At 34.1% G+C, this 24392-nt stretch overlaps 1 protein-coding gene across 17 annotated transcripts in view; it reads right to left on the bottom strand.

Annotated features, from left to right (window-relative positions):
- Positions 1 to 24392, bottom strand: part of Tbc1d5 (TBC1 domain family member 5) — a 552135-nt gene that overhangs the window by 211413 nt on the left and 316330 nt on the right. For all 17 annotated transcript variants that reach the window (XR_004514672.1, XM_033757108.1, XM_033757102.1 and 14 more), the window contains 4 exons: positions 19777 to 19885; positions 18123 to 18212; positions 17952 to 18026; positions 16434 to 16501 (listed from right to left, as the gene is read on the bottom strand). Coding sequence is in view for 16 of the 17 variants with exons in the window: in XM_033757108.1 (XP_033612999.1) it covers positions 16434 to 16501; positions 17952 to 18026; positions 18123 to 18212; positions 19777 to 19885 (342 nt within the window). In the remaining variant the exon portion in view is untranslated. The remainder of the gene's footprint in view (positions 1 to 16433; positions 16502 to 17951; positions 18027 to 18122; positions 18213 to 19776; positions 19886 to 24392) is intronic.

Raw genomic sequence — 24392 nt, 5'->3', positions numbered from 1 at the left:
TAAAAAAAAAAGAAAATCTAGCTCCTCTGTCTTCTACACATGAGGGTCAGGGAAAGACAAAATTGCTACCAACTGCTGCTGTTTGGGTCAAAGTCCTCAGCACTTTTCTGTAATCAAATTCTTTATTGGCAGGTGAAGGAGCACATCACAGGCTTGGCTCCACAGTCCTCCCCTCCCCTCCCTCCCCTCCCCTTCCTTTCTCATCTCTGGTTCATCTCTTCAAGTAAACAATGGAAACACTGGATTTACCTGACACTTTTCCATCTGAACCCAATGCCCCTCAGGCAGTGAGATTTCTGGCTGACTGGGAGGCACTGTGGGCCTGCTGGACCACTGCAGAACTCTTCTCTTGCCACAGCAGCTTGTTGTTTTCAAAGAGACCTTCATTATGGGGTATCCCATGAGAACGATCAGGAAAAGTGAGAAGGCCAAAACCACCTTCTCTGCCATTTTTAAATTCTCCCAAAGGTCATTTCTCTGAAAGGTCATGCTGTTGTATCAAATGAAGACTCCAATGCCATTAAATTTGCCCTGGGCATACTCCGGCTGATACCTTGGGCCATCTAAGAAGGTCAGTACCTCAAATCTATTACAAAGTCCATTCTCAAATGACCCAGGTAGATACCACCATCTGAAATCAGCAGTTGACCAAAGTCATGCCTGCAGCCTAAAGCACACTTCCCAGGGTATAGCCCTCTTGCCAAAGTTCTTTTAATTATAAAGAAAGCAGTTTTGCAGGGAGTGGCACATGCCTGTAGTCCCAGCACTTGGAAGCTGAGGCAGAAGGATTGCGGCAAGTTTGAAGCCAGCCTGGGCTACACAGGGAGACCCTAGCTGACCACATTCTCGTGGCTCTCTCCCATCCCTGCCACTAGCCAACCTGGGCTCCGCCTTTTAGGACAGCCATCAGGCCCAGATTCATGGCTCCAGTGCCAAGGATCTTTATTCCATCCCCAGCCTTTCCTCTCTGCCTTACTGCAATACATTAAAAAAATTTAAACATACCCTGTACTTTGGCCACATCTCATACAATGGGAAAAAGTCTTAATAAATGATGGTGGAAAAACTGGATATCTATGTTTAAAAAAGGTGAAAGTAGACACTTATCTCACACTATTTACAAAATTGACTCAAAATGGGATTATTTAACCTTAAAACCTAAAATCACAAAGCTACTAGAAGAAAAAAAATGCATTGGGGTGGGCAATGCTTTTTTTTTTAGATTTAACCACTGAAACATAGGCCACAAAAGCAAAAACAAACAGAATTATATAAAAATAAAAAGCTTTTGGATCTGGATGTGGTCGCACACTAATTGCAATTTGCTAATGTTTTTCATTACCTACTAATACTGAACCTTAATATGTATTTAAAATTCCTTTACTCTGTAAATTTGTCCTTTTTTCTTGAAATGTATTTGTTAAAGAAACCAGATTTTGGGCTGGGGATTTAGTGCAGTGGTTCTGCTCCCTGCCTCACAAGCACCAGGACCCAACTTCCATACCTGGTACCAAAAAAAAAACAAAAACAAAAAACAAAACACAAAACAAAACAAAACAAAAAAACCCAGATTTTTTTTAATCCTGTAGAAACTTTCAAATTCTTAATTTTATTTATCATACCTCCACTGTGTTATTTAACACACCTTTCTTCCTCTTATATTTCCTATACATTGATAACTATATCACAAGACAACTAGATTATAGTTCAACTTTTTAGCAAGATTCTTCAAAGGTTAAGGTATGATTGTCTGAGAATATGCTCTCAATTCTTTGATTTTCCTCCTGTAGCAAAGTAGAATGGTGATTTCCCTCTTTTTTAATATGTGTTAAGCTTGGTTAATAGTCTCTAGAATAATAAATGCAGCAGAAATGGTGCTATGACACAGGTTATATCTGGCTGTCTTTCTAAACCAGTTCTTCAAAACAAGCAGCTATGCTGTGATGAAGGTAAGCAGCTATATAGAAAAGTCATGTGGAATGCTCCAGCCAGAACTCCAGAGAAGGGCTCAACTAAAAGTCAGCTTCAACAACCAGACATGTGAGTGGGTAGCTTGCAGATAATTCCAGTTGCCCCAATCAATAACATGTTGAACAGAGGTGAGCCGTCCTTGCTTAGCCTTGTCAAAGTTGTAGATTAATTAACAAAATAATTATTCTTTAAGCTTTGGGGGAGATTAAAATGCAGGCATACATAACCAAAGCAGTTAGTGTTGTTTACTTCTATCGTAAGGCACTTAACATAAGCTTCTCTCTATGTGATGCTAGCAACCACATATGATTGTTGACTATACCTACTCATTAACAGTCACTCACAAGATGGCAAAATTATAATCTGATTATTTTTCCCTTTTATTATCTAAGATATGTGTATAAGAAAAAATTTCTCCAATTTTTAAATTACTCTGAAATTTAATTTGCTGTGATTTAAAATTCTTATTAATTTCAGTTGTTTCAGGGATACCTGTGGTTACTTGATTACATTAAGATCTATTAATGACAGAATGGCCACTACTTCTGCTACAAAAGATAGTTTATAACAAATAGAACATTCCACAATATTTGCCTTTAAGATATTTTCTTATTTGACTTCAGCATGTGGAAATGAATCAGGAAGTGAGGGATGGAGGGCAACTAAACACGAACGTTAAGTCCCAATAACCTGGAGCCTAGGGGTCTGATGGGTTTGAAAGACATTCAACTAATAGTATATCTCAATACAGGTCATAAAGGAAAGTCAGACAAATATTTGGGATATCTGTAATGAAGAGTTTCTCAGACAACAAAGAAAGAGGAAGAATATTTCCTAAGTAAGAAAGGGGTTAAGAAAAGAGCAAAATGACAAAGGGCTTTGTCATTGCATTATAGTATATAATTAGGTAATTAGAAGTATTAAAATAGACAAAGCATTGCGCCCAGATGAATTACTGAAAGCAGAAGTATTCAATAATATGCCCCAAAGGAAAAAATAAACCTTGGTGAAGGTTTATAATCAGGCACTAGGACAAAGAAACACAGGACTTGAAGAAAATATAACTGTTATGCCTACATTTCAAAAGCAGAAAATCAAAAGAAGCATTTATTTAAAATTTAAAATGAGATGATGACTACTGCCTATTATATGAAACACCAAAATAATTATAACACTTTTACTGTGGTTTATTGTTTTATTACAGAAAACTGAAAAATTAAACCAAAATTATAAGAAGAACAATTGGCTGAAAACAGACACAAAGTCCTTTTTTTCCTGTGTGGATGATTTTACCATTTTTCTCTATTCAATTAAAACTATTTTCTGTTCTCCCAAGCACCTAGATGGTTCTAATTTCCCAGCTTCCTCTTTAGAGAGCTGTGATAACAAATGAAAGTGGAAGCTATATGTGAACACAAAATCTACTCTATCACACACCTGGCAGGCCCCTGTATACATTTTCCTTTCAGGTGGATAGAATAGAAAAAAAAAATCACTGGAGAGACTTGGGAAAGTAGTACACAAACGTTAAGTGGGTTTTAGATTACATCTGCAAATTCTTTGTTACACCTCCTTTGTGAGGTTATGACATAAAAATGAGATAGCTTCTTCCTGGTTCCCTTTCTTAGATCACTTCCTCTAGAGGAGGACACTTAGGTAGTTACATGGAAAGATCCACATGAGCAGGAGCCAGTACGGATCCTCAAATCCTAGTCAAGCTATCATGACTGCAACTCCAGACTCACACCAGACTCTGAAGACAGACATTCCCAGCTAAACTGCTTCAATGGTACTGATCTGTAGCAACTATGAAATAATACATGAGTATTGTTCTAAGCTTCAAAGTTTTGGTTGATTTATTTATGTGACAAAAGATAATTAATGGATGTTTTGAAATTTGAAACTGAAGTTCTATTAAGAACAGTAACTCAAATGTGTTGCAGAAATATATAGGGGACTTGGGTAGAAATCCAAAGAACCTTTAGGAGAGTGTCAGTTAAGGACAAAAGGGTATGAAAGAGATTGTTAGGTACAGGCCAGGAGCAGGCTCACAGTGAGGGATTACATGAAACAGAGAAAAACACTACAGGAAAATACATGTGCTCAAACTTGCCCAGTTTGAAAATGTTGCTTTTTCTTATTCTCAGCTTCTCCAATTAGCAAATGATGCTATTACTGAGACGCTCCTTTGGCCAAGATCAAAACTAGGACATAGACAGAATAATGAGATTGAAAATGAAGCCAGAGGTGTAACTATAAAACTGTTAATGCAGAAAGCTCTACGGCGATGCTTCAGAGAACCCTTCAATTAGAAAAAAGGGTCTATAAAAAGACTGAAAAAGATGTCTCTAATAGGAAGATCTCAGTCCTGCATGTACATCACAACTTCTCAAAAGGAAGAATTGATCTAAAATGTCAATATTGTTATGGTTGGATCAAGAACATACCAGAAAAGGCATTAAAAGTTACCTTTTTGAAGGTGAATGGTTATGGGATGATAAATTCATCAATGAATCAAACCGCTGATGAGTTTAGAGCTGAATGTGCTCTGGGAGGGGACTAGTTGGTAGTCAGAGTGGTTACTGGAGGCATGATCTAGAAGGATGCATTCCTCTCTCCCACACTTTCTCACTTTGGCTTTCTCCTACTCTCTTACTTCCTGGCTGTGATGGGTTGAACAGCTTTCCTCTATCACTCACCTCTGCGATGGTCCTGCCTTAGAGTCAGCTTACTATAGACTGAAATCTCTGAAAGCATAAGGCAAAATAAATCATTTCCTCTTTTAAGGTGTGTGTGTCAATTTGTCCCAGGAACAAAAAATTGAAAGTACAACTCCCAAAGTTGAGAAACACTGCATTAAAAGATACAAATCCAGAACCTATACCTAATAAAATGGAAAATTCAAAAGAAATGGATAAATTTCTAAATACATATGAATTACCAAAGATGAATCAATAAGATATAAAAATCCTGATAATCCAGTGTCAGTCAGTGAAATTGAAGAATAAACTACCAACTAAGAAAAGCCCAAAATTCCATTTGACCTAGCTAGTGGCTTCACTGCTGAATTCTACAAGAACTTTAGAGAAGATCTAACACCGACACTCCTCCAACTCTTTAATGAAGTAAAAAAGGGAAGCAGTATTCACAAAGTAATTCCTGGAAGCATTACCCTGATTCCAAAGCTAAAAAGAACTCAACCAAAAAGGAAAAATACAGGCCAAAACATTTAATGAACATGGATGCAAAAATCCTCAATAAGATACTGGCGGCTGGGCATGGTGGCACACGCCTGTAATCCCAGCACTCAGGAGGCTGAGGCAGGAGGATTGCTGTGAGTTCAAGACCAGCCTGGGCTACATAGTGAGTTCCAGATCAGTCTCAACTACATAGTGAGACCCTGTCTCAAAAAACAAAACAAAACAAAAAAGATACTGGCAAAGAGAATGCAGTAAATCGTCAAAACGATTATACATCATGACCAACTAAGGTTCATTCCAGGGATACAGGGGTGATTCAACATATGTAAATAAATGAATGTAATGAATCATATAAACAGAAGCAAGGACAAAAATTATATCTCAAAAGATATAGAAAAAAACCTGACAAAATCCAACATCCTTTTATGATAAATATCCTAAATAAGAACAAAAGGATTTTATTTCAATCTGAACAAGCCACCTATGACAAACCAACATAACACTAAACAGAAAAACTGAAAGCTTTCCTTCTATAATCAGGAATAAGATAAGAATGTTTGATATCAATACTTCTGGTCAATATAGCCCTCAAAACTTTAGCTAGAATAATTACACAACAGAAAGAATGGAAAAAAAGGGATATAAAAAGGGAAGGAAGAAGTTAAATTATCATTATTTGCAGATGACACAATCCTCTGTATAGAAAATGCCAAGAACTCCAACAAAGACTCCTCAACTAATAACTAAATTCAGTAGTAGAGCAGAGACAAACAAAATCAACACTCAAAATCAAGAGCATTCCGGTATATGTTATACCAATAACAAACTCACTGAGAGAAATTAGCATCATAAAAATGAAACATTTAGTAATTAACTTAACCAAGAAAGTAAAAGATCTCACAGCAGACACTAGAGTACTCTGAAAAAGGAGACTGAAGAAGATATCAGAAAATGGAAAGATATCCTGTTTGTGGATAGGTAAAACCAATAGTCAAAATGGACATGTTTCCAATCCTGTTATACAGATTTAACCTAACCCCAATCAATTTATCAATAGCACTGCTTATAGAACTGGAGAAAGCAATCCTAAAATTCATATGGAACCAAAAGAAACCTAGAATAGCAAAAGTAATTCTGGGCAAAAAGGGCAATGTAGGGGGAATTATGATTCTGGAATTTATACTACAAAGCTTCAGTGATAAAAATAGCAAGGTACAGGCAAACAAAACAAAACACAGACTTATGGCTCAATGGAACAGAACAGAAGATGCAGTGACAACTCCAGGAATACTCAGCCACACTGTCTTTGACAAAGGAGACAAATTCTTTCACTGGAGGAAAAACCTCTTTACCAAATGATGCTGGGAAAACTTGCTATCCACATGCCTAAGATTGAACCTAGACCCATATTTACCATACACTACACTAAATCAAAGATACAAACATAATAGAAAAGCTTAATCTCATACTATACACTAAATCAGTGATCTAAACATTAGAACAGAAAAAAATCTGCTAAAAGACAAAATAGGTGAAACACTTGAAGACAAGTATAGGCAGACTTTCTGAACAAAACCCCAATTGCACAAGAAATAATGCCAAGAATCAACAAATGAGATCACATCTATTATGACTTATATCTAGATGTCCCTCAAAGCCTCATACATTCATAGGTGTGTCTTTTGGGAAGTGGAAGGACCCAGAGGTGGCTGATACTGGATTAAGGTTGTGTAAAATCTTGAATTAGTTCCCTAATTGGATTAGCACAGTTCTGGGTGTGGCTCAATACATTTACAGAAGAGGGAAGCCCCATTCTCGGTGTGGGAAGCTTAAACTAATAGGCTTGTAGACTGAATGGGAAATAAGGGACAGAAAGAAGACATGCTCTTGGCTTCCTGCCTGCCATGCCATGGATTGTTTCTTCTCTGTCATACCCCTCTGTCTTGAAGCCAGCTGATTATGGAATGAAACCTCTATAAACAGTGAGCTAAAATAAACCTTTCTTCCTTTTTTTTTTTTTTTTTTTTTTTGGTACTGGGGATCGAACTTGGGTCCTTGCGCTTGCAAGGTAGGCCACCGAACCGCTCAGCTAAATCCCCGGCCCAACCTTTCTTTCTTTAACTTGTGGGCATTGGGTACTTTATCACAGCAATGAGAAGATAACCAAGACAACTTAAAAATTAAAAAGCTTCTGCACAGCAGGAAACTACAACCTACAGAATGGGGAATAAGTTTTTGCCAAACAGTTCTCAGACAAACGACTTAATATCTCAAATATATAAATAACTCAAAAAGAACTAGACGCCACAAATTTAAAGATACAATCAAATAACGGGCATCTAAACTGAATACAACTTTTCAGAAGAAAAAATACAGATGGACAACAAATATATGAAAAGATGCTCAATATCCCTGGCCATTTGAGAAATACAAATTAAAACTATACTGAGATTCCATCTTACTCCAAAAAGAATGGCTATCTCAAGAAATCAACCAAGAACAAATGCTGGTAAGGCTGTAGGGAAAAAGGAATCTTTCTTCAGTGTTGCCAGGAGTGCCACCTCATACAATCACTATGGAAATCAGTATGGCGATCCCTCAAAAAAATTAAAAACAGAAATTCCATTTGACCTAGCCATTCCCCTTCTAGGTATCTTCCTAAAAGAGTTAAAGACATCATATAACACGATATATGCACACCCATGTTTATAGCAACACAATTCATAATAGTTAATTCTTGTAGAAAGCCTATATTAATAGATTAATAAAGAATATGTGATATTTATAAACAATGGAGTACTACTGTGCCATAAAGGATACACTTAAGTCATCTGTAAGAAAATGGATGCATCTTAAGATCATAATGTTTAAGTGAAGCAGAACAAGCTTACATAACGTATGATTCCTCTTATATGAAAACTCAATATATAAATAAAGTGTGAAATAAAAGACAGTAAGAAAAAAAGAGTTGTTATAGGGCCAGGGATTTAGTTCAGTTGCACCATGCCTGCCTTGCAAGCACAAGGTCCTGAGTTTGATCCCTGGTTAAAAAAAAAAAAAAATTATAATACGCCGTGGACAATGCATCTAAAAGTGTACCTTGATTTAGTATTACTATCTTTTGTGTTTTATGTTTTTTGGCCTATTAGTCCTGGTTTTTAATCTGTATGTATGAAAATTAACTTTAGAAGACTTATAAGATGAATAAATGAATCTGATGCTGGCAAAATAAAAGGAAGGTGGAGGGAATCAAAGGGAAAAAAAAAAGAATTGAGATATATTACTTACCTATACTAATTCCCTACAATGAATGTAGTCATTTTGTACTGCAAATATGTACCACTAATAAAAATTAAAGTTAAAATCTAGACATTGTTTTATTTAGATCTGTTTATTTAGCTTCTACTTTTTTCTAAATGAGATACAGATCATTTATGTTTCTGTGCCACTTGCTTCACCAAGTACTTTGCAGACAGTAGTTAATAATATTTTGAACTGAGGAAGCATTAAATCTAGGCAAATAAAATCAACAAAAATTGTAAAGTAGCAGAGTGAACCCATAACAGGTTAGTCATCAATAAGTTTTGCTTATCATACTCTTCTTCAGCTTCAACTTTTCACTTTAAAAAATGAAAGGATTTAACTAGATAACCATCATCAACACAAATGCCCATTATGGAAGAATATGGAGAAACTTCATGTAAGAAGCCAGAAATCAAGAAACCCTATAAAAAACAGAATTACATACAACTTTAAAACACTGTTATAATATGTATAAAAAAGAAGACACAATCTTCTGTTAATTTTCAACTTCTAAATTAGAATTTAGAACTTAGAATCTTTGATTTCTAATACAGTGATGGAATATATAATTTTTCAAGTAATAGTAACTGAATGAATAAATCACCCCGCTAAACCTGAAAAAAAATGGACCGATGAAAAAGGAAAATTAATCCTATGATCTCAGGGATTCAGGATGAAAAGATTAAGCAGGAGAGCCTAAACAGAGTTCTTTTGGCTTTAATTTGCCTTTGCAATTAATAAAGAACAACATATGGCTCTCAAAAGCCTTAAAGAAAAAGGAAATACTTGTTTTAGTCACTTTCCTTATTGCTGGACAAAACACTTAAAAACCACAACTTAAAGATGGAGAGGCTTATTTTGGCAAAGAGTTTTGGTCCATGGTCATCTGGCTCCAGGCAGAAAAAGCATGGTGGAAGGGTCTGGGTGGAGGAAAGCTGCTCATAACACTGAGGCAAGTAAGTAGAGAACCAAAGGTTCATTCAAATACTGAAAAATCTTTAAGGTTTTTAAAAGCTCACACATTAGAATAAATCTATGCTAAGAATTTGAATCCTTATATAAAACAGAAATGGGAAATACAGTACATACTTTAAAACAAGAGCAGTATAAAAATATGCATGTGTAAAAAATTATAAACACACACACACACACACACACACACACACAGTGTCTGCCAAAAAAACTACATATACACTTCAGCATTTTGCTGTACTAATAAATGTCTGTAAGCTAAAGGTTACCACTTTGACCACTACTGTGGAGGCCAAAGATAACTTGTTTGAATGTCATGATGTCTCAATAATTTTAGTATTAAAATATTTATGCAAGGTCTAGGATGTAGCTCAGTGGCACAGTAACTGCCTGGTAAGGACAAGGTCCTGAGTTTGATCCCCAGTACAAAAAAAAAATTTATGCAAGTTTTTCTTTCCTGGTTTATATATGTTTTGATGACACCATCATCCTCCCCCGTCTACACACACATACACAAGAAAAAATTGTTTTGTTTTTACCTTAAATATGAGATGAGAAAGGACTATAGGCTATTGTATAGAAGAACTATTTCTTGTGTTCCTGAAAATCTGTTTTCCCCCTCTTTAATATTTAAGAAACACACACATGGGTTGCTGACAACTCTTACAGAGCGGCTTGTGTTGTAGTTTTCACTTTCTCGGCTGTGAACAAGTGCATATGTGAGGGCTGGTCGTGCATGCACAAGCATGTACTTTGCCTGCATTAAATAAAATCACAACACCACACCAAGTACATCCACTCATTCATGTGTGCCGGGAGTCCACCTCAAGGAGACTGAAAATATAAATACAAGCTGCTATTTTGGTATGATCACATGAATATGGCAGCTTGTATTTTTTTTTCCCTCTTTAACATTTTAACACTGGGCAGATTGTCTGCATTAACACACACCAAAATCAATTTTGCTCTGAAATAGCTTTTAAAAATCCTCCTTTCCCTGAGGAATTTGTTTTTTATTTAAATAAAAATGGTCTTGGAGGAAATTCTGCAAAAAACACCAACATTCAGGACATTGTAACTTTGTAAGGTGTGACAATCAATGGATCAAAGAGCTGGGAACATTTCTGCCAAATGGGAATGGAGAGGAAGACTGTCTTTAAAAAAAATTGATAAACTCTGTAAAATCACTTTTGTGTACTGCTCACATAAAAAACTTTCAACACTAGTCTAAGTTATCAGCTGCACACTACCATGTAACATAAGAACATTTCTCAAAAATCTTAAAGAAGACTTAATCACTATGAAACTTTGTTTGCTCAAGAGAAAAGGAAATAAAATGTAGATATTTACGTCATGTACTATACAGAAATAAAACAATGAACTATCCTGTTAGTGCTGACCAATAGAACTTTCTGGATTGACAGAAATTACACATGCACTAATATAGTAGCTATTAGCACTTGAATATGGTTATTGTGAATGAAGACTGAAATGTGAATTTTATTTAATCTTAAATTTAAATAGCAACATGTTTTTAACAAACTGGACAGCACACATCTACAGTTTTAAGAGATTTCAGTAATCATTATTTAATCCTCACAATACCAAATGACAAGATTTAAAAAGAGAAAGGACACAAAGTTTGCCTAAAGTATGTGTGAAAATTGGCCTACCTGTAAATTATTCAAAAAGGAAGCATTAAAATGAGAAAGCTGCATCTTAAAAAATAAAATCTAATAACATCATGTACATTCAGGTAGGGAATAGTAATCAACTAATAAGTGACCCACCTAACATTAACTACAATAACTAAAAATAAAAAATACCCCAAACTAAAGATGATGAGAAGCATATCCAACAGATAATCAAATTTATTTAAAATACATTTTAAATATGGTCACAGGAACAAGGATAAAATAAAGATTTTTAGTCATTTAATTCAAGAGAGAAGGATAACACATTTGAAGATGAAACTATTTGGCAATAGCTTAATATGTTAATCTACAAATGATGTTATAGATGCTATATATATATACATATTTAGAATAGACCTTGATAGACCAAATAACATACTTCTTTGGCATTTAATATGGAAATGATATTCCATCCTAAACTCATTATTTCTCTTCATTTTAAATAATACTGAAATTTAGTATTAATGTTAGAGCTCTGAAACTTGGTAAAATTTGTTCAGAATAGATAATTCAATTTCTAAATTAGAAATGCAAATAGATAATTCAATTTCTAAATTAGAAATACAATAAAATGGAAATTCCTAGGTGTACCTTTTGATTATGAGGCATTTTTCAGTAATGAAAATGGGAACAATAACAATCTATCAAGATATGGAACAAGTAAATGAATATAAAACCCTTTGAGCCAAAAAAGGGTTAGCGGCATAATATTAAAATTATTTGAAGAAGAAGAGTATATTAGTATAGTGACATATTCAGATCAAATTAAAAAATTATGACAAAAACATAGCTTATAAGATTAAATTATCTTGTTTAAACTTACAGTATTAGGTCGATCATAGGAGTATTTTAAAAAGTATGCTTATATTTCTGAAGACTGAAAAGATGTTATAGAATATAACTGAAATTGAATAACACTGCTTGTCAGTGATACAATTCATAACTAGTGATGATTTATTAAAGCATCAACTTGGCAAAGTCCAATGACATTAAAAGAAGATTAGGCCTGTATATCACAGGGGCTTATAATTAGATGGCAAGATAAGACCTGGGCTAACAACAGAGTTTTTATATACATCATTGCTCCTATAACAGTCGTTATCCTTACATTGTAAGGCTGTTATGTCATATTTTTATCATGGTAACACCAGTGCCTGGCACTCTCAAGGGACTAGTATAAATTTACTGAAAGTATTAGCAGATGTACCACCAATAAATAAATACACGCCAAACCAAATTAAATAATGGCATTAAAAAGTTTTAAGAAAATAAGTATAAAATAAACACAAAATACTTATAATTGTTTTTTTGTTTGTTACCGGGATTGAAATCAGGACCTTGTGCTTGTGAGTTAGGTGCGCTGCTACTAAGCTAGAACCCTGGCATTACAATTTTAAAGACCTGAAAATGCACCATGGACATAGTGATGACAAGCTCAGGCCTTAAAAGTCAAATTTTTGAGGAATCTAACAGGGAGCACTGGAAGAAAGCAGGGATCCAATAGAAGAGAACACAGAAAATTTCAAAGCATGGAAAATGGAAACCACAGAACTTACACATGTAACAATGCCAGAAACACCAACCTAAAGAATTGGTTGTTTGTTAGAGAAGCGGGGTACAATCAATTCTTCTGTAGGCCATAGGGAACTGTAGGTTTTGGATTATGTAAAATAGCAAGACTATAAATTTGCATTGAGAAGAGTGGGCAGTAAGACATGGAATGGACTGGAGGTGGAAAGATACTAGATCCTATGTAAGAGGCTGCAGGTAAGAGGCAAAAAATAATGGAAACAGCAATAAAACTAGAACAGAACCGATGTGAGAGAATTACATATAATGACCCCCTGATTTGTAACTGAAAATACAAAATACATATTTTAAACTATATACTCTTAATTACCTTTTTTACTATACCTGTAGTCTTAAGACAATTATATTACTTAACTTGAATACTGCATTAGACTCCTAGTTGCTATCTAGCTTCCATTCTTACATTCATGTTTACTCTATTGCACAGCAGCCCGAAGTATCTTTTTAGATATCATACCCTGATTCAATATCCTTCAACAGCTTCCCATTGCAACTCAAATAAAATTCAAATTTCTTACTAAGGTCCATGTTATGGCTTGTGTCTAGATGTCTCTTCAAAACCTCACATGGTCACAGGTGGGGCTTTGTCAGAGGTAGCTCGATCTAGAATGTGTGGTGCTGGAATTGATTCATGGTGCAATAGGCACTAGGATTCAAGGGCACTAGGATTAAAGATGTGAGCGCTACTTACCTTAAGTAGCATCAGCAATGAGAGAAAAGTAACTAAGAGTCTAAAAGATGATTTAGCTTTGTGCTCTTCTCAGATTTTTGTCTTTAAATCATCTGGTTTTGGCTCCCCCCACCTTCATTTGGTTCCTCTCAAGAGAGTTCATTTTCACTGAAAGAGTCTGTATTAGCTGTTCCTCTGCCTGGAATTTTATTCCCTTAGATCTTCACTTGACTGGTCTTCAAAAATTTTCTGTATCTCTGCTCAAAGGCCATTTTCTCTGATGTCTTCTCCAATGACTCTTCCCAAAGTAGCTACCTCTCTAGCTGTTCTTCCTCTATCTTATTCTTCAGTGTAATTAACACCCAACAATTGCTCTTTATCTATATGTGCTTGTTGTCTCAATCATTCCTACCAGAGGAAAATTACATGCTATGATGGCTGAACTCTGCCGTGTCATTTGCCACTCTAATCTCCTCAATACAAAAGTCAAGGCTGGAATATAGTACTTTTAAATCAATAAACATGTTTTAGAAACCAAAGTTCTTATCAGAGATGTTAATGAACAAGTAACACTGTGCACACTTCTCTGAGTTGTATTCTTGTTTTATTATCGGTTGCTTCAAAGACTGAATTAAAAAACATAGATATTTAGATCACATAATGCCTTAAATAGATGCAAAGCAGTAAAATTATTCAAGCTATTCAGCTTTTATGCTTAAGCAATTTGGTGGCTTTAAAATACAACTGCCTAACCTTACAGGCTACATTCTGGGCCATAAAATTTAGACAAGAGAAGGCATGTAAACTCCTTCTAGTCCAAGACAGAGTCACAGGAAATTCTTCAAGGGAAATACAAATGGAACCTTCCCCGTGCATACTATGAATGATAGTTGCTGTCACTGAATTGTAGGCTTGCAATTTAATTAAAACATATTAATGGGAAATAAACTTTAAGAAAAAATTAGTACCATATACATGTATGCATCTTGTATTTTTACAAGACAACTACCTAGAAAATATAAAATGAAATAATTAAAAGAGTACAACTTTGAAGAAGAAATAACTTTGTTACACAGTGAAGCAGAAATGTTTGAACTAAGTAAACAAAATGATAAGCTTCTATTTGGGTTTGCTATCACTTTATTTCTCTCCTTTTCTTTTCTATTTCTTTTAAACACTCTGGTCCTATGGCCTCTGAGAGTGTGACTCTACAGCATTTCCATTTAATAACTATGGAGAGATGGAGTATAATTGATCTTATTAGACTCATCAACCTGAAATTGTCAACTTTCAAAAGTTACCAAGTACTTTATAAAAGAGGAAACTTTATAGTTTGGTTAGCTGTATACACCATACATTTTGTTTTTGTAAGGGCTGCTTTACTACCACTAAAGAGGGAAGTCTATTTTATTCAAATATTTACTATGTGCACCACCGTGGTACTCTACTTTCTGAAACTAGACACTAGAGAGATCAAGCACTGTCAGCTGCCATCTTTGAGAGTAGCTTTCCTGTAAGAATGGATTATTCCTCAATTAAAGGGTTATACAAAATAACCAAAATGACCTCCTACCTCCCAGCCTGAACCCTACAGTTAGCTAGAGGTTTGTTGAACTCTGAACACAGGATCGATTCTGAATTATTTTCATTTTAAAATAGCAACTTTCATCTTGTAGACATGTAATGTAACTCAATAGCAGTCCATACCCTCTGATTATTCAGAGACTGGGACATGGAAAAACATGAATGTCAGAAAGCCAGAGGCTTCAACATTGTAAAAGAACTGACAGGAGTTGAACTAGCAATGGAGCACACAGGTAAAGCTGCAAGGTCTTGGAGGATGCCACTAGATATACTCATGGCTGTGTACATAACCAGCTCATCCAATTAATGATTACATTTATTAATATTTATGCAATACTTTATAGTTTCAACACCTATCTAATTAGTGCTATTACTACATGTACTGACTGAAGATCTTTAATACAAAAACCAAAGTCCAAACTTTTGGGCATTTACATGATGCTGAAAAAGTTTCTAATTTTGAAGTATTATGGATGTTGAATTTTTGGATTAGAAATTATCAGCTGGTAAATTCTATGCTAATATTCCAAAATTTGAAAAAAAAACCCCAGATTAGAAATCTGAAATACTTCTGGTCCTAAGCATTTCGAATAAGGCATACAAAACTTGTACTCAATATATAAAAATCCTGTGAAGTCATTACTAAGTTTATTCCCATTTTACAGAAAAAGAAACTAGGGAGAAAAGATGTGGAACATAATCTTTCCATGACTACAGCATAATTATCTAGAATTCATTCTGGAGTCTCTGCCAAAAAATTCTATGTACTTCCCACCATAATACTAGGAAACATGAGGTCCAACATATATAAGCTATGAACATTAACTGTGTGCTAAATCAGAAACTGGTCCTTCACATGGTAAAAACTGAATAGCTTTAGAGAGAACCTGCAAACTTGAGTAGCTTAAAAGAAAGAGAAATGAGAAAGATAAAAACAATAATTGTTATTTTATAAGTAAACTGGCTAGAAAGGGATTAAAATGAATAAAGAGGTAAGTTCTTCTACTAATACCAATGTAATGATTATAAAACAGCCTGATCAGATTCATGACTTCAAATAATTGATGAAAAATGAAAAAACAGTTTAAATGTATTTAATATCCTAAATATTATAAAGATAATTTATTTTTTAAAAAGGAACATATAAACCTATATTTTAAGAATAGAGGGCAGAAGTATGGGGAAAAAACAAGAACCAATATATATCATATAAAGGTACAAGATCCCAATGATAAATGTAACTGTATTGTTTGCTTTGAATGTACTAATAAACAATGGGGAAAAAAAAAAGAACAGAGTATAATCCTACTATCAAAGACTGGTCAAAACAGTGCTATTACTACAAGTAGAATATGACATTCAATTAAGGCTCCTGTATAGATTTTACATTTTTCTAAAATTACAAAGAAATAACAGTTTGAATTATTTAAAGTAAAAAGTTCTACTTACGTTCTTTTGACATCTTGCTCAATCATTGATCGAAGTTCTTTATCTTGGAAAAATTTATTCCAAAGACTCTGAAATAAGAACAACCTAATTAAAACAATTTCACTTCTCTGCTTGACTTGAATGAGTTCAATTTAATAAGTTAAGTTTTTAAATTTATGCTCTTCTATACTCTCAGTTCAGGGTTCTCAGACAGAAAATCTGAGGTTAGGATAATTCCTATTAAAATCTAGTTTAATCTCAAAGCACCTTTTTATTCTAACACCAATACTTCCAAATTAATATTACTATATGTATTTTAAAAATTTATATTATCTGTATAAAGTGAATGATCCTCTTCACTGCTGAACATATTCCTACGCCTATAAACAGAAAGGTACCTGCACTAGAATAGAACCCATGGGCCAACAAGTCACAAGTTGAATCAGATTTGAATTTCCAATGCATTAAGACAGATATACATTGTTTTCTATAAAGCTTGGTTTGGGGTCAGGGATTTGGCTCAGTGGTTCTGCTTCCTGCTGCCTCACAAGTGCTAGGACCCGAGTTTGAACTCCACTACCAAAAAAAAAGAAAAAAATCTATAAGGCTAGATTTTATAATATAAAAGGCTTTTACGTAGGTTTTAAAATGTGAACTTAGGTAAAGTTCTAAAACTTACTATTTTAAGATTGCTATACCAAAGACTATATTATACTAATTATATCAGGAAAAAGAAATCATAACATTATTTATTAAATAGAAAAAAAGTTTTTCTAATCTCAGCTAAATAGGAATTAGAGTAGCAACAATTAAAGTTAAACAAAATTTACTCAATCTCTTCTTTCAATTAACACACATATACCCCACCCCTGCTTTTCATACTGGGTTTGACCCCAGGGCCCCACATGTTAGGCTGAGGTTCTAGCCCTGAGTTCTATCCCCAACCCATAAATAATGAAAAACCTCTGCAGTACTAATTATTCCTAGTATTCACTGGAATGAGTAGAGGTAGCCCTGACCTCTTTAAAAACTTCTTCACATACCACAAGTAAGTGCTTCTTTTTTTCTGGAAGGCAGTTATGCTAAATGGACCATTCTCTCTTTTCTTCTCATGTAAGAGACTTTCCTTAGCTGCCCCAATCCCCACTGTAAGTGGATTAAGACAGTGCCATCCTCCTAAATATGCTTTTTCATTTTACTTAGTTTTTAACACACTGCTGAGATTTCTCTGTATTACTATTCTAGAGGTATAAATTATAAACTTCCTATAACACAATACACCACAAAAATATTTCTATCAGATTTTAGGTAATATATACAAAGAAAATACTTGGCATGAAATATATTGTTTTCAGTACTGACTATTTAACCAATCATCTAAGCATAATCTTATACATAAGAGAGGTTGAGATAAAAATAAAGACAGGGCTGGGGATTAGCTTAGTGGTACCACACCTGCATTCCAAGAGCAAGGTCCTGAGTTCCATCTCCAGTACTGGAAAAGCATAAATAAATAAATAAAATAAAGACAAACATTACCCCTTCATCCTGTGAAAGGGGATTGTTGATCATCAAATCTTGCTGGCCAACAACCTTCCTGGGATTTGTGATATGCTGATAAAGAGATAAAACAAATACACATAAGATTAGAAGATACTTATCTGTATAGATAAGAAAATAATTCATTAATTACATTTACTGTTTACTTACTATTTCTTTAATGTTGCTATACCATGATCTTAATTCTTTAATTTTACTTATCCACTGACTTTTATCTTGAGGAAGAACACAAAGAAACAGCTGTCAAGGCAAAAAAAGAGAAAATTTCTGTAAAAATTGCAGAATCTCCAAAAAAAATCGAGAGATATTTTCCATGAAATTTCATATGCATATTATCATTTCAATTTCATTTCCCAATAATTTATATTTGGGAAGAATTAAAAGTATATAATTAGAAAATTCAAACACTGAGCAACCGAAGGCCAAAGCCAAGATCTCAAAAGCTACACCACAGAACAAAATCAATGTTTCTTCCAGATTAGTGTTAAAAATGAAGAAAATTCATGGAGGTTCAAGTAAAATTTCCATTTTGCATGCTTATCTTACTGGGAGTGACAGAGAGTTATTAAAAAGCATAAGGTCTGGTTAGTAACTTCTAGGTTTAAGATTTTTCTTAAAATACACAGTTAAAGAATAGAGAAAAACAGTTTGAGTACTGAGGACACAGCCTACGAAGTAGTCATTCCTTTTATAGCAGAAATGAAATGTAATTTACAACTATCAATCAGCTTATGAAAATAACTATTCTTAAAAAGACAAATTTGATTTAATTTAGCTTACTACAACATGAAAATAAATTTTTACTGAGGTTTATTTTTAGCAAATGAAGGATAAAGTTAAACAACAGGGAATGGGGGTGAGGCACAAATATTTGTATACAAATACTCTAGCAGCAGGTTTCCGGCCTTTACTGCCTGCATCTAACAGAAGAAAAATGTATTGTAATTATCAATTCTAAATTATTAAATCTACAACTGTCTAATATATCATGCATTTCTTGCTGTCTTAATTTGCACAGACTCCGTATGCTCAATTTATGCAGATAACCCTTAAAACTTTTGATAGAAGTCATTTTAAAAATAAGATTAAGCCTAAATTAATTCATTTCTGGAGACCAAAACGGGACAGTTTCTCTAAGCAATTAAAAAGATAACTGTAGATTATTACTACTAGTTTTGGCAAGCAATAACCCAAAATTTCCCTCAGAAGGAAACTGACCCAATTTCCTTCCATTTCTCCTTCTTACTACTCTTCATTTTGTATTTCCAGCAAATGAAACATAAAAATTTGTTCCATTTCTTTTTATAAAGAAAAAAGGGAAGATGACTAAATGAAAACATTTGACATAACAGGAATCGGAAAGTTATCTACCACACCTACTTCTGCCTAGCTTCAAGAATTTCTGTAAAAGCTGGGTAGTACTGGTATTGCTCTGAGATTTGTGCCATCAAAAGAGATGACAAGATAGTTATTTTAAATTATTCTTTTATGGGCTGGGGATTTAGCTTAGTGGTTCCAGCGCCTGCCTCGCAAGCACAAGGACCCAAGTTCGATCCCCAGTACCAAAAAAAAAAAAAAAAATTATTCTTTTACACCAGTTATTCAAGACTAAGGTGGTTCAACCTTATTAGAAAATGTCCTATGAAAGATAAACATGCATGGCAAAAAATTGGAATCAAATCCTCTTGGAAAATTCTATGATTCCCCCCACCACTACCCCGACTACATGGAAAATCTTCCAGGGCATCAGGTAATATGTTGATATATTGCAACCACAAACTGTAAATAAATATTTTCTTCTTACCTTCCAGCAAATGCTGCGGAACCTGCTGCTTCTCAGCTGCCCATTAATCCCTTTCTGTCTTATTGTTGCCAAGTAATTGTTGTTTACAAACAGTTCTTCCCATTCTTTCCTATTTGAAAGAAATCAAAGCATGGGAATCCTTTTGTAAAAATTTTTCTGCTTGGGTAACAGTGTCATAGAAATTAATTTTAAATATTATCTAAGAAATACAATTTTTAAAATGTATATATTTAGTTGTTCTCTGTTTCTAAATGCATGGTTGTCTTCTTGGAGATTGTTCTTCTGTAGATTTAATGAATATGTAGATAACTATAATTATGCCAGCTACTGAAATTCATATTGTCTATGGAGGCTACTCCATTTCCTTTAAAATGTTGGTATTGCAGTTCAATGAATACACAAGATGATTACAAAAAGTATATGAATGATATGGACATTGACAAAGATAAATCTGCTCCAAAAATATAAAACAAAAAGTATGCATTGATTATATTGGCTTCTCACTAGAAATATGTTTGAATAAAATCATTTCTTTTTAATGTTAGTAAGTACAATAGAAGATGACTTTCAATTGTTGGTGCTATTTACTATGGAAACTGTTACAACTTATTTATACATGATCAGTTTTAAAATTTAAACAGGTGTGGGCAAATATGAAGAAAACATAAAAAAAGACCTCACTGTAAAAACTATTAAATTCAAGCCTGTGTACCTTGCAGTACCTATGGCTGAGTAGATAAACAACTGAAATATGCCTCCCAGGCATGCAGACACTAGGGGCCTAACACCTGTGCCTCATTAATATACAAGTAAATCTGCTCTACTGGGAAACAATTGGAAATTAATTGTCCCAAACCATTTACTGAGTTTGAATAAAGGAATTAGACCTATATTCCCAGCATCCTGTACCAATCTAAACATTAAGAATTATTTGTCAATACTTGAGACTACTATTAAATCAGCTTCATGAAATTACTCTCAAATTCTATTATGGCACACTAAAATTAACTTATACTTTAAAATATATTATCTAAGCTGAAAACCCATATACAATTTCTTTAGAAAAACTTCCTAAAAAGAAAGTCACTAAAGCCCTCGGACATTTTTCTATATATATGCAGTTGTCATAGGCCAGATCCCTCTCATATGGAGAAAGAACAATTTTGCAAACTGAACTTACAGCCATGAATGTAACAAACTATAAACCAAAGTCTGACCAGGGGCAAGATGCATCTTTCCCTGAGTTCCAGAAGAGTGGGCAAAGACAATGGCACATTCCTTACTGCCACCAGGAGGACTTCTATCCTGTAGCACTGATCCCCAGGCACAGGAAGCCTTCTGCCCATAGGTAGTAGGTATGGCAAAGTATTTCCAGCACTACTCCAGAATTTTCTTTTATTCTCATTTCTTTATTAGTAAGAAAAAACTTTAAATTTGCATTTGTATTGTCAGTAAGACTGATCATTCTTCCTTTCTTGTCTTTTGATGATTTTAAGCAGTATAAGACAGCAGTTAAAAACATGGAACCAAGTAAGTCACAATCTTGAGATCAAAAGGCCCAGCCACACAGTTAGAAATTATATAGTTCACTGGCTACTTAATGCCTAATCTGCATGAACAAATGCCCTAAGTTCCTTATCTGTGAAGTAGAATAATGGTAGCTTCTATATTAAAGAATTAAATGAGTATTAAAAGAATAAATGAAGGACATGCAACACATAACATTTAAAAAAAATAATTATTGTTAATACTTATAAAACCAGAGCCAGGAATGTAGCTCAGTGGCACAGGGCTTGCGAAGGCTCTGAGTTCAATTCTTGTTACCAAAACAATAAAAAATAACAATTATAAAACCATTTTATTTCAGATGCCTTCTGATTCTAGAGGGGGGATTTTTCATAAACTAGAGACACCACATTTTTGTTAGGCATGTGTTTTTAAAATCCAATTAAATTAGTTTTCAATGCACTGAAAGGTTTTAATTTGTGACTACTTTGCATCAAACATTTTCTCATGTTACTCTTTCCATTGTTTTTTCTTGCTTAATTCTTGATCATTCAATAACAAATAAATATTTACTTAAGCCTTGTTTTACAATAAAACCCATTTATAGTTTCTATAATATTATTTTGAACTTCCAAATAACTTCAGACTTATATCCATCTTTCGTTTGTCAAAGTTTTATTCTTACCATATTTTTAATGTTTGAAGATGACATAAACTAGTAGTTAAGCACAACAGAAAAGTACATCTCAGAAACTGTAGGTTTAAATGGCTTGTAGTCTATGAATAAATAATTACAAATATATTTTGAACCCAGAAAGGATAATACGTTGTAGGAAAACAGGCACTTCCATGGCTAGAATATATCGATGATTTTAGTTGAGATAAAGAAGTATAAACCAATGGCTCTTCTGGCTTCTTGCAAAATCAGCTCAAGGAATTGTGAAAGTACAAGCAGAGCTGGTGACTAGATTCAGTGCTGTTTTGTCACGGGAAGCAGATTTTTGTCAAGTTACGTAGTACTTAGTAATGAAGGATACTTATTTGTTAACTTAAATAAGACCTTGTACCTTGATTACACTGTTGGTACAGAGAAAAGGAGACTAAGGCATAGGAATTAGAAACATTATCTCTGAAATTTACAATCATTTAAATTTATTCATGGGTACTTACAGTTCTAATTAAGGCATAACATCTCAAACTGATGAAAGCTCTAATAACAGAGGCACACAAAGGCCAAAGATAATCTATTGGTTGTCTTTTTGGTCTATGGAATTGTTTTATCATTAAATCATGACACAGTAAATAAAACAAATATTAAGGGCCAAATATGTGCTTAGCACTCATAAAGAGTTTTAAGAAATTTTTATTAGTATGTGTCTGTACTACAAAATCATTATATTCATGAGGACTATAAAGCATCTTAATTCTGTTTACTTCCCTCTCCTCCACTCCCTCCCCCTTCTCTTTACTGGTCATTTTCCCTTTTGTACAAGATCTGCTTACCTGTTTACTATTATCTATCATTTATTTTGCTCTTTATAGTTATTGTTTTCTCATGTAAGAGCAATCATGTGATAAGAGGTTGTGTGTCTGATCTATTTCGCTTAACATTCTGGACTCAAGATGCATCCTACAAATGACTCAGGCTTATCCATCTTTATGGCACCATAATACTCGATTGGGTACAAAAACCTCAATTTTTTTTTTTTTCTTTTGGTGCTGGGGATTGAACTTGGGACTTTGCATTTGTGAGGCAGATAGTGGAACCACCGAGCTAAATCCCTGGCCCATAACCACATTTTCTTTATGCATCCATCAGCTGATTAACATAGAGGCTGCTTCCAAGATCTGGCTAGTATGCGTTGCACTATTATAAACACAGGAAGTCACGGATCACTGTAATATGATGTCCTTAACTCTTTCAGGCTGATACTTAGAAGAGGCATCGGAGTCCAATGAAATTTCTAGTTTTTATTTTCTGAGGAAACGCCATCCTGATTTTCATAGTGAGTATACTAATTTACATTTCAACCAGCAATGTAGAAGAGCTACTTATTCTCAGGAGCCTTGCAAACATTTGTTATTACTTGATTTATGATGATAGCCTTTTTTTCTGGAGTAATATTTCAATATTTTAAAATGTGCATTATTTTAATGACCAGAGATGTTGAACATTTTTTTCATGTACTTATTTCATGATCTTCTGAGAAGTCTCTATTTATTTCACTTGCCCATCTTTTGATTGGTTCTTTTTGGGAGGGGACATAATTTTTTGAGTTCTTTATATAGTCTAGATATTAGTCCTCTGTTACAGTAGCTGGAAAAAAATCCATAGGTAAATTCCTTACACTGATGGGTGTTTCCTTTGCTGTATGGAAACTTCAATTTTATATGACCTCATTTATTGATTTTTGATGTTGTTTCTTGTGCAACTGGGGTTCTGTTAAGAATGTTGTCTATACCCATGACTTCAAAAGTTTTATCTCTGCCAGATCAATAATTAAATTTTGATCCATTTTGATTAGTTTAGTAGACAGTGAAACATATGGGTCTAGAGTCATCTTCTGTACCTTAATAGCCGGCATTCTCAGCACCATTTGTTAAAGAGGTTATCTTTCCTCCAGCATTTGGATTTTAAAGAGGTTATCTTTCCTCCAGCAGCCCTATGTTGTTTTAGCATCCTCTTTTCTAAAAAGTTCAGCTAACCCACCTTTCTGCTACTTTGCCAGGTTCATGCTGCTTATATTACTGTAGCTTTGCTACAACATTTGAAATCTGGGATTGTGAAGGACCCTTACTTTGCTCTTGTTGCCCAGGAAGGCTTTTGCTATTCTGGGTCTCTTAGGCTCCCATAGAGATTTTTGATTTGTTATCTGAGGAATGCTGTTTGTATTTTGACTGGGATCGCCTTCTATCTGTATATCAGTTTTGGAAGTTGGCCAGTATGACAATATTGGTTCTGCCTATTCATGAACTGCAAATATCTTTCCATTCTCTGATGTTTTCTTCAATTTTCTTTTTCAGAGCACTATAATTTTCATTGTAGAGGTCTTTTACTTTCCTGATTAGATTATTTAATTTTTCTTGAAGCTATTGTAGATGGTATTTTT

This window comes from Fukomys damarensis, unplaced genomic scaffold (genome assembly GCF_012274545.1).
Source record: "Fukomys damarensis isolate Sample0158 unplaced genomic scaffold, DMR_v1.0_HiC HiC_scaffold_28, whole genome shotgun sequence".
NCBI lineage: Eukaryota > Metazoa > Chordata > Mammalia > Rodentia > Bathyergidae > Fukomys > Fukomys damarensis.
Note: the sequence above shows the minus strand (reverse complement) of the source record. Positions and strands in the feature narration are given on the sequence as shown.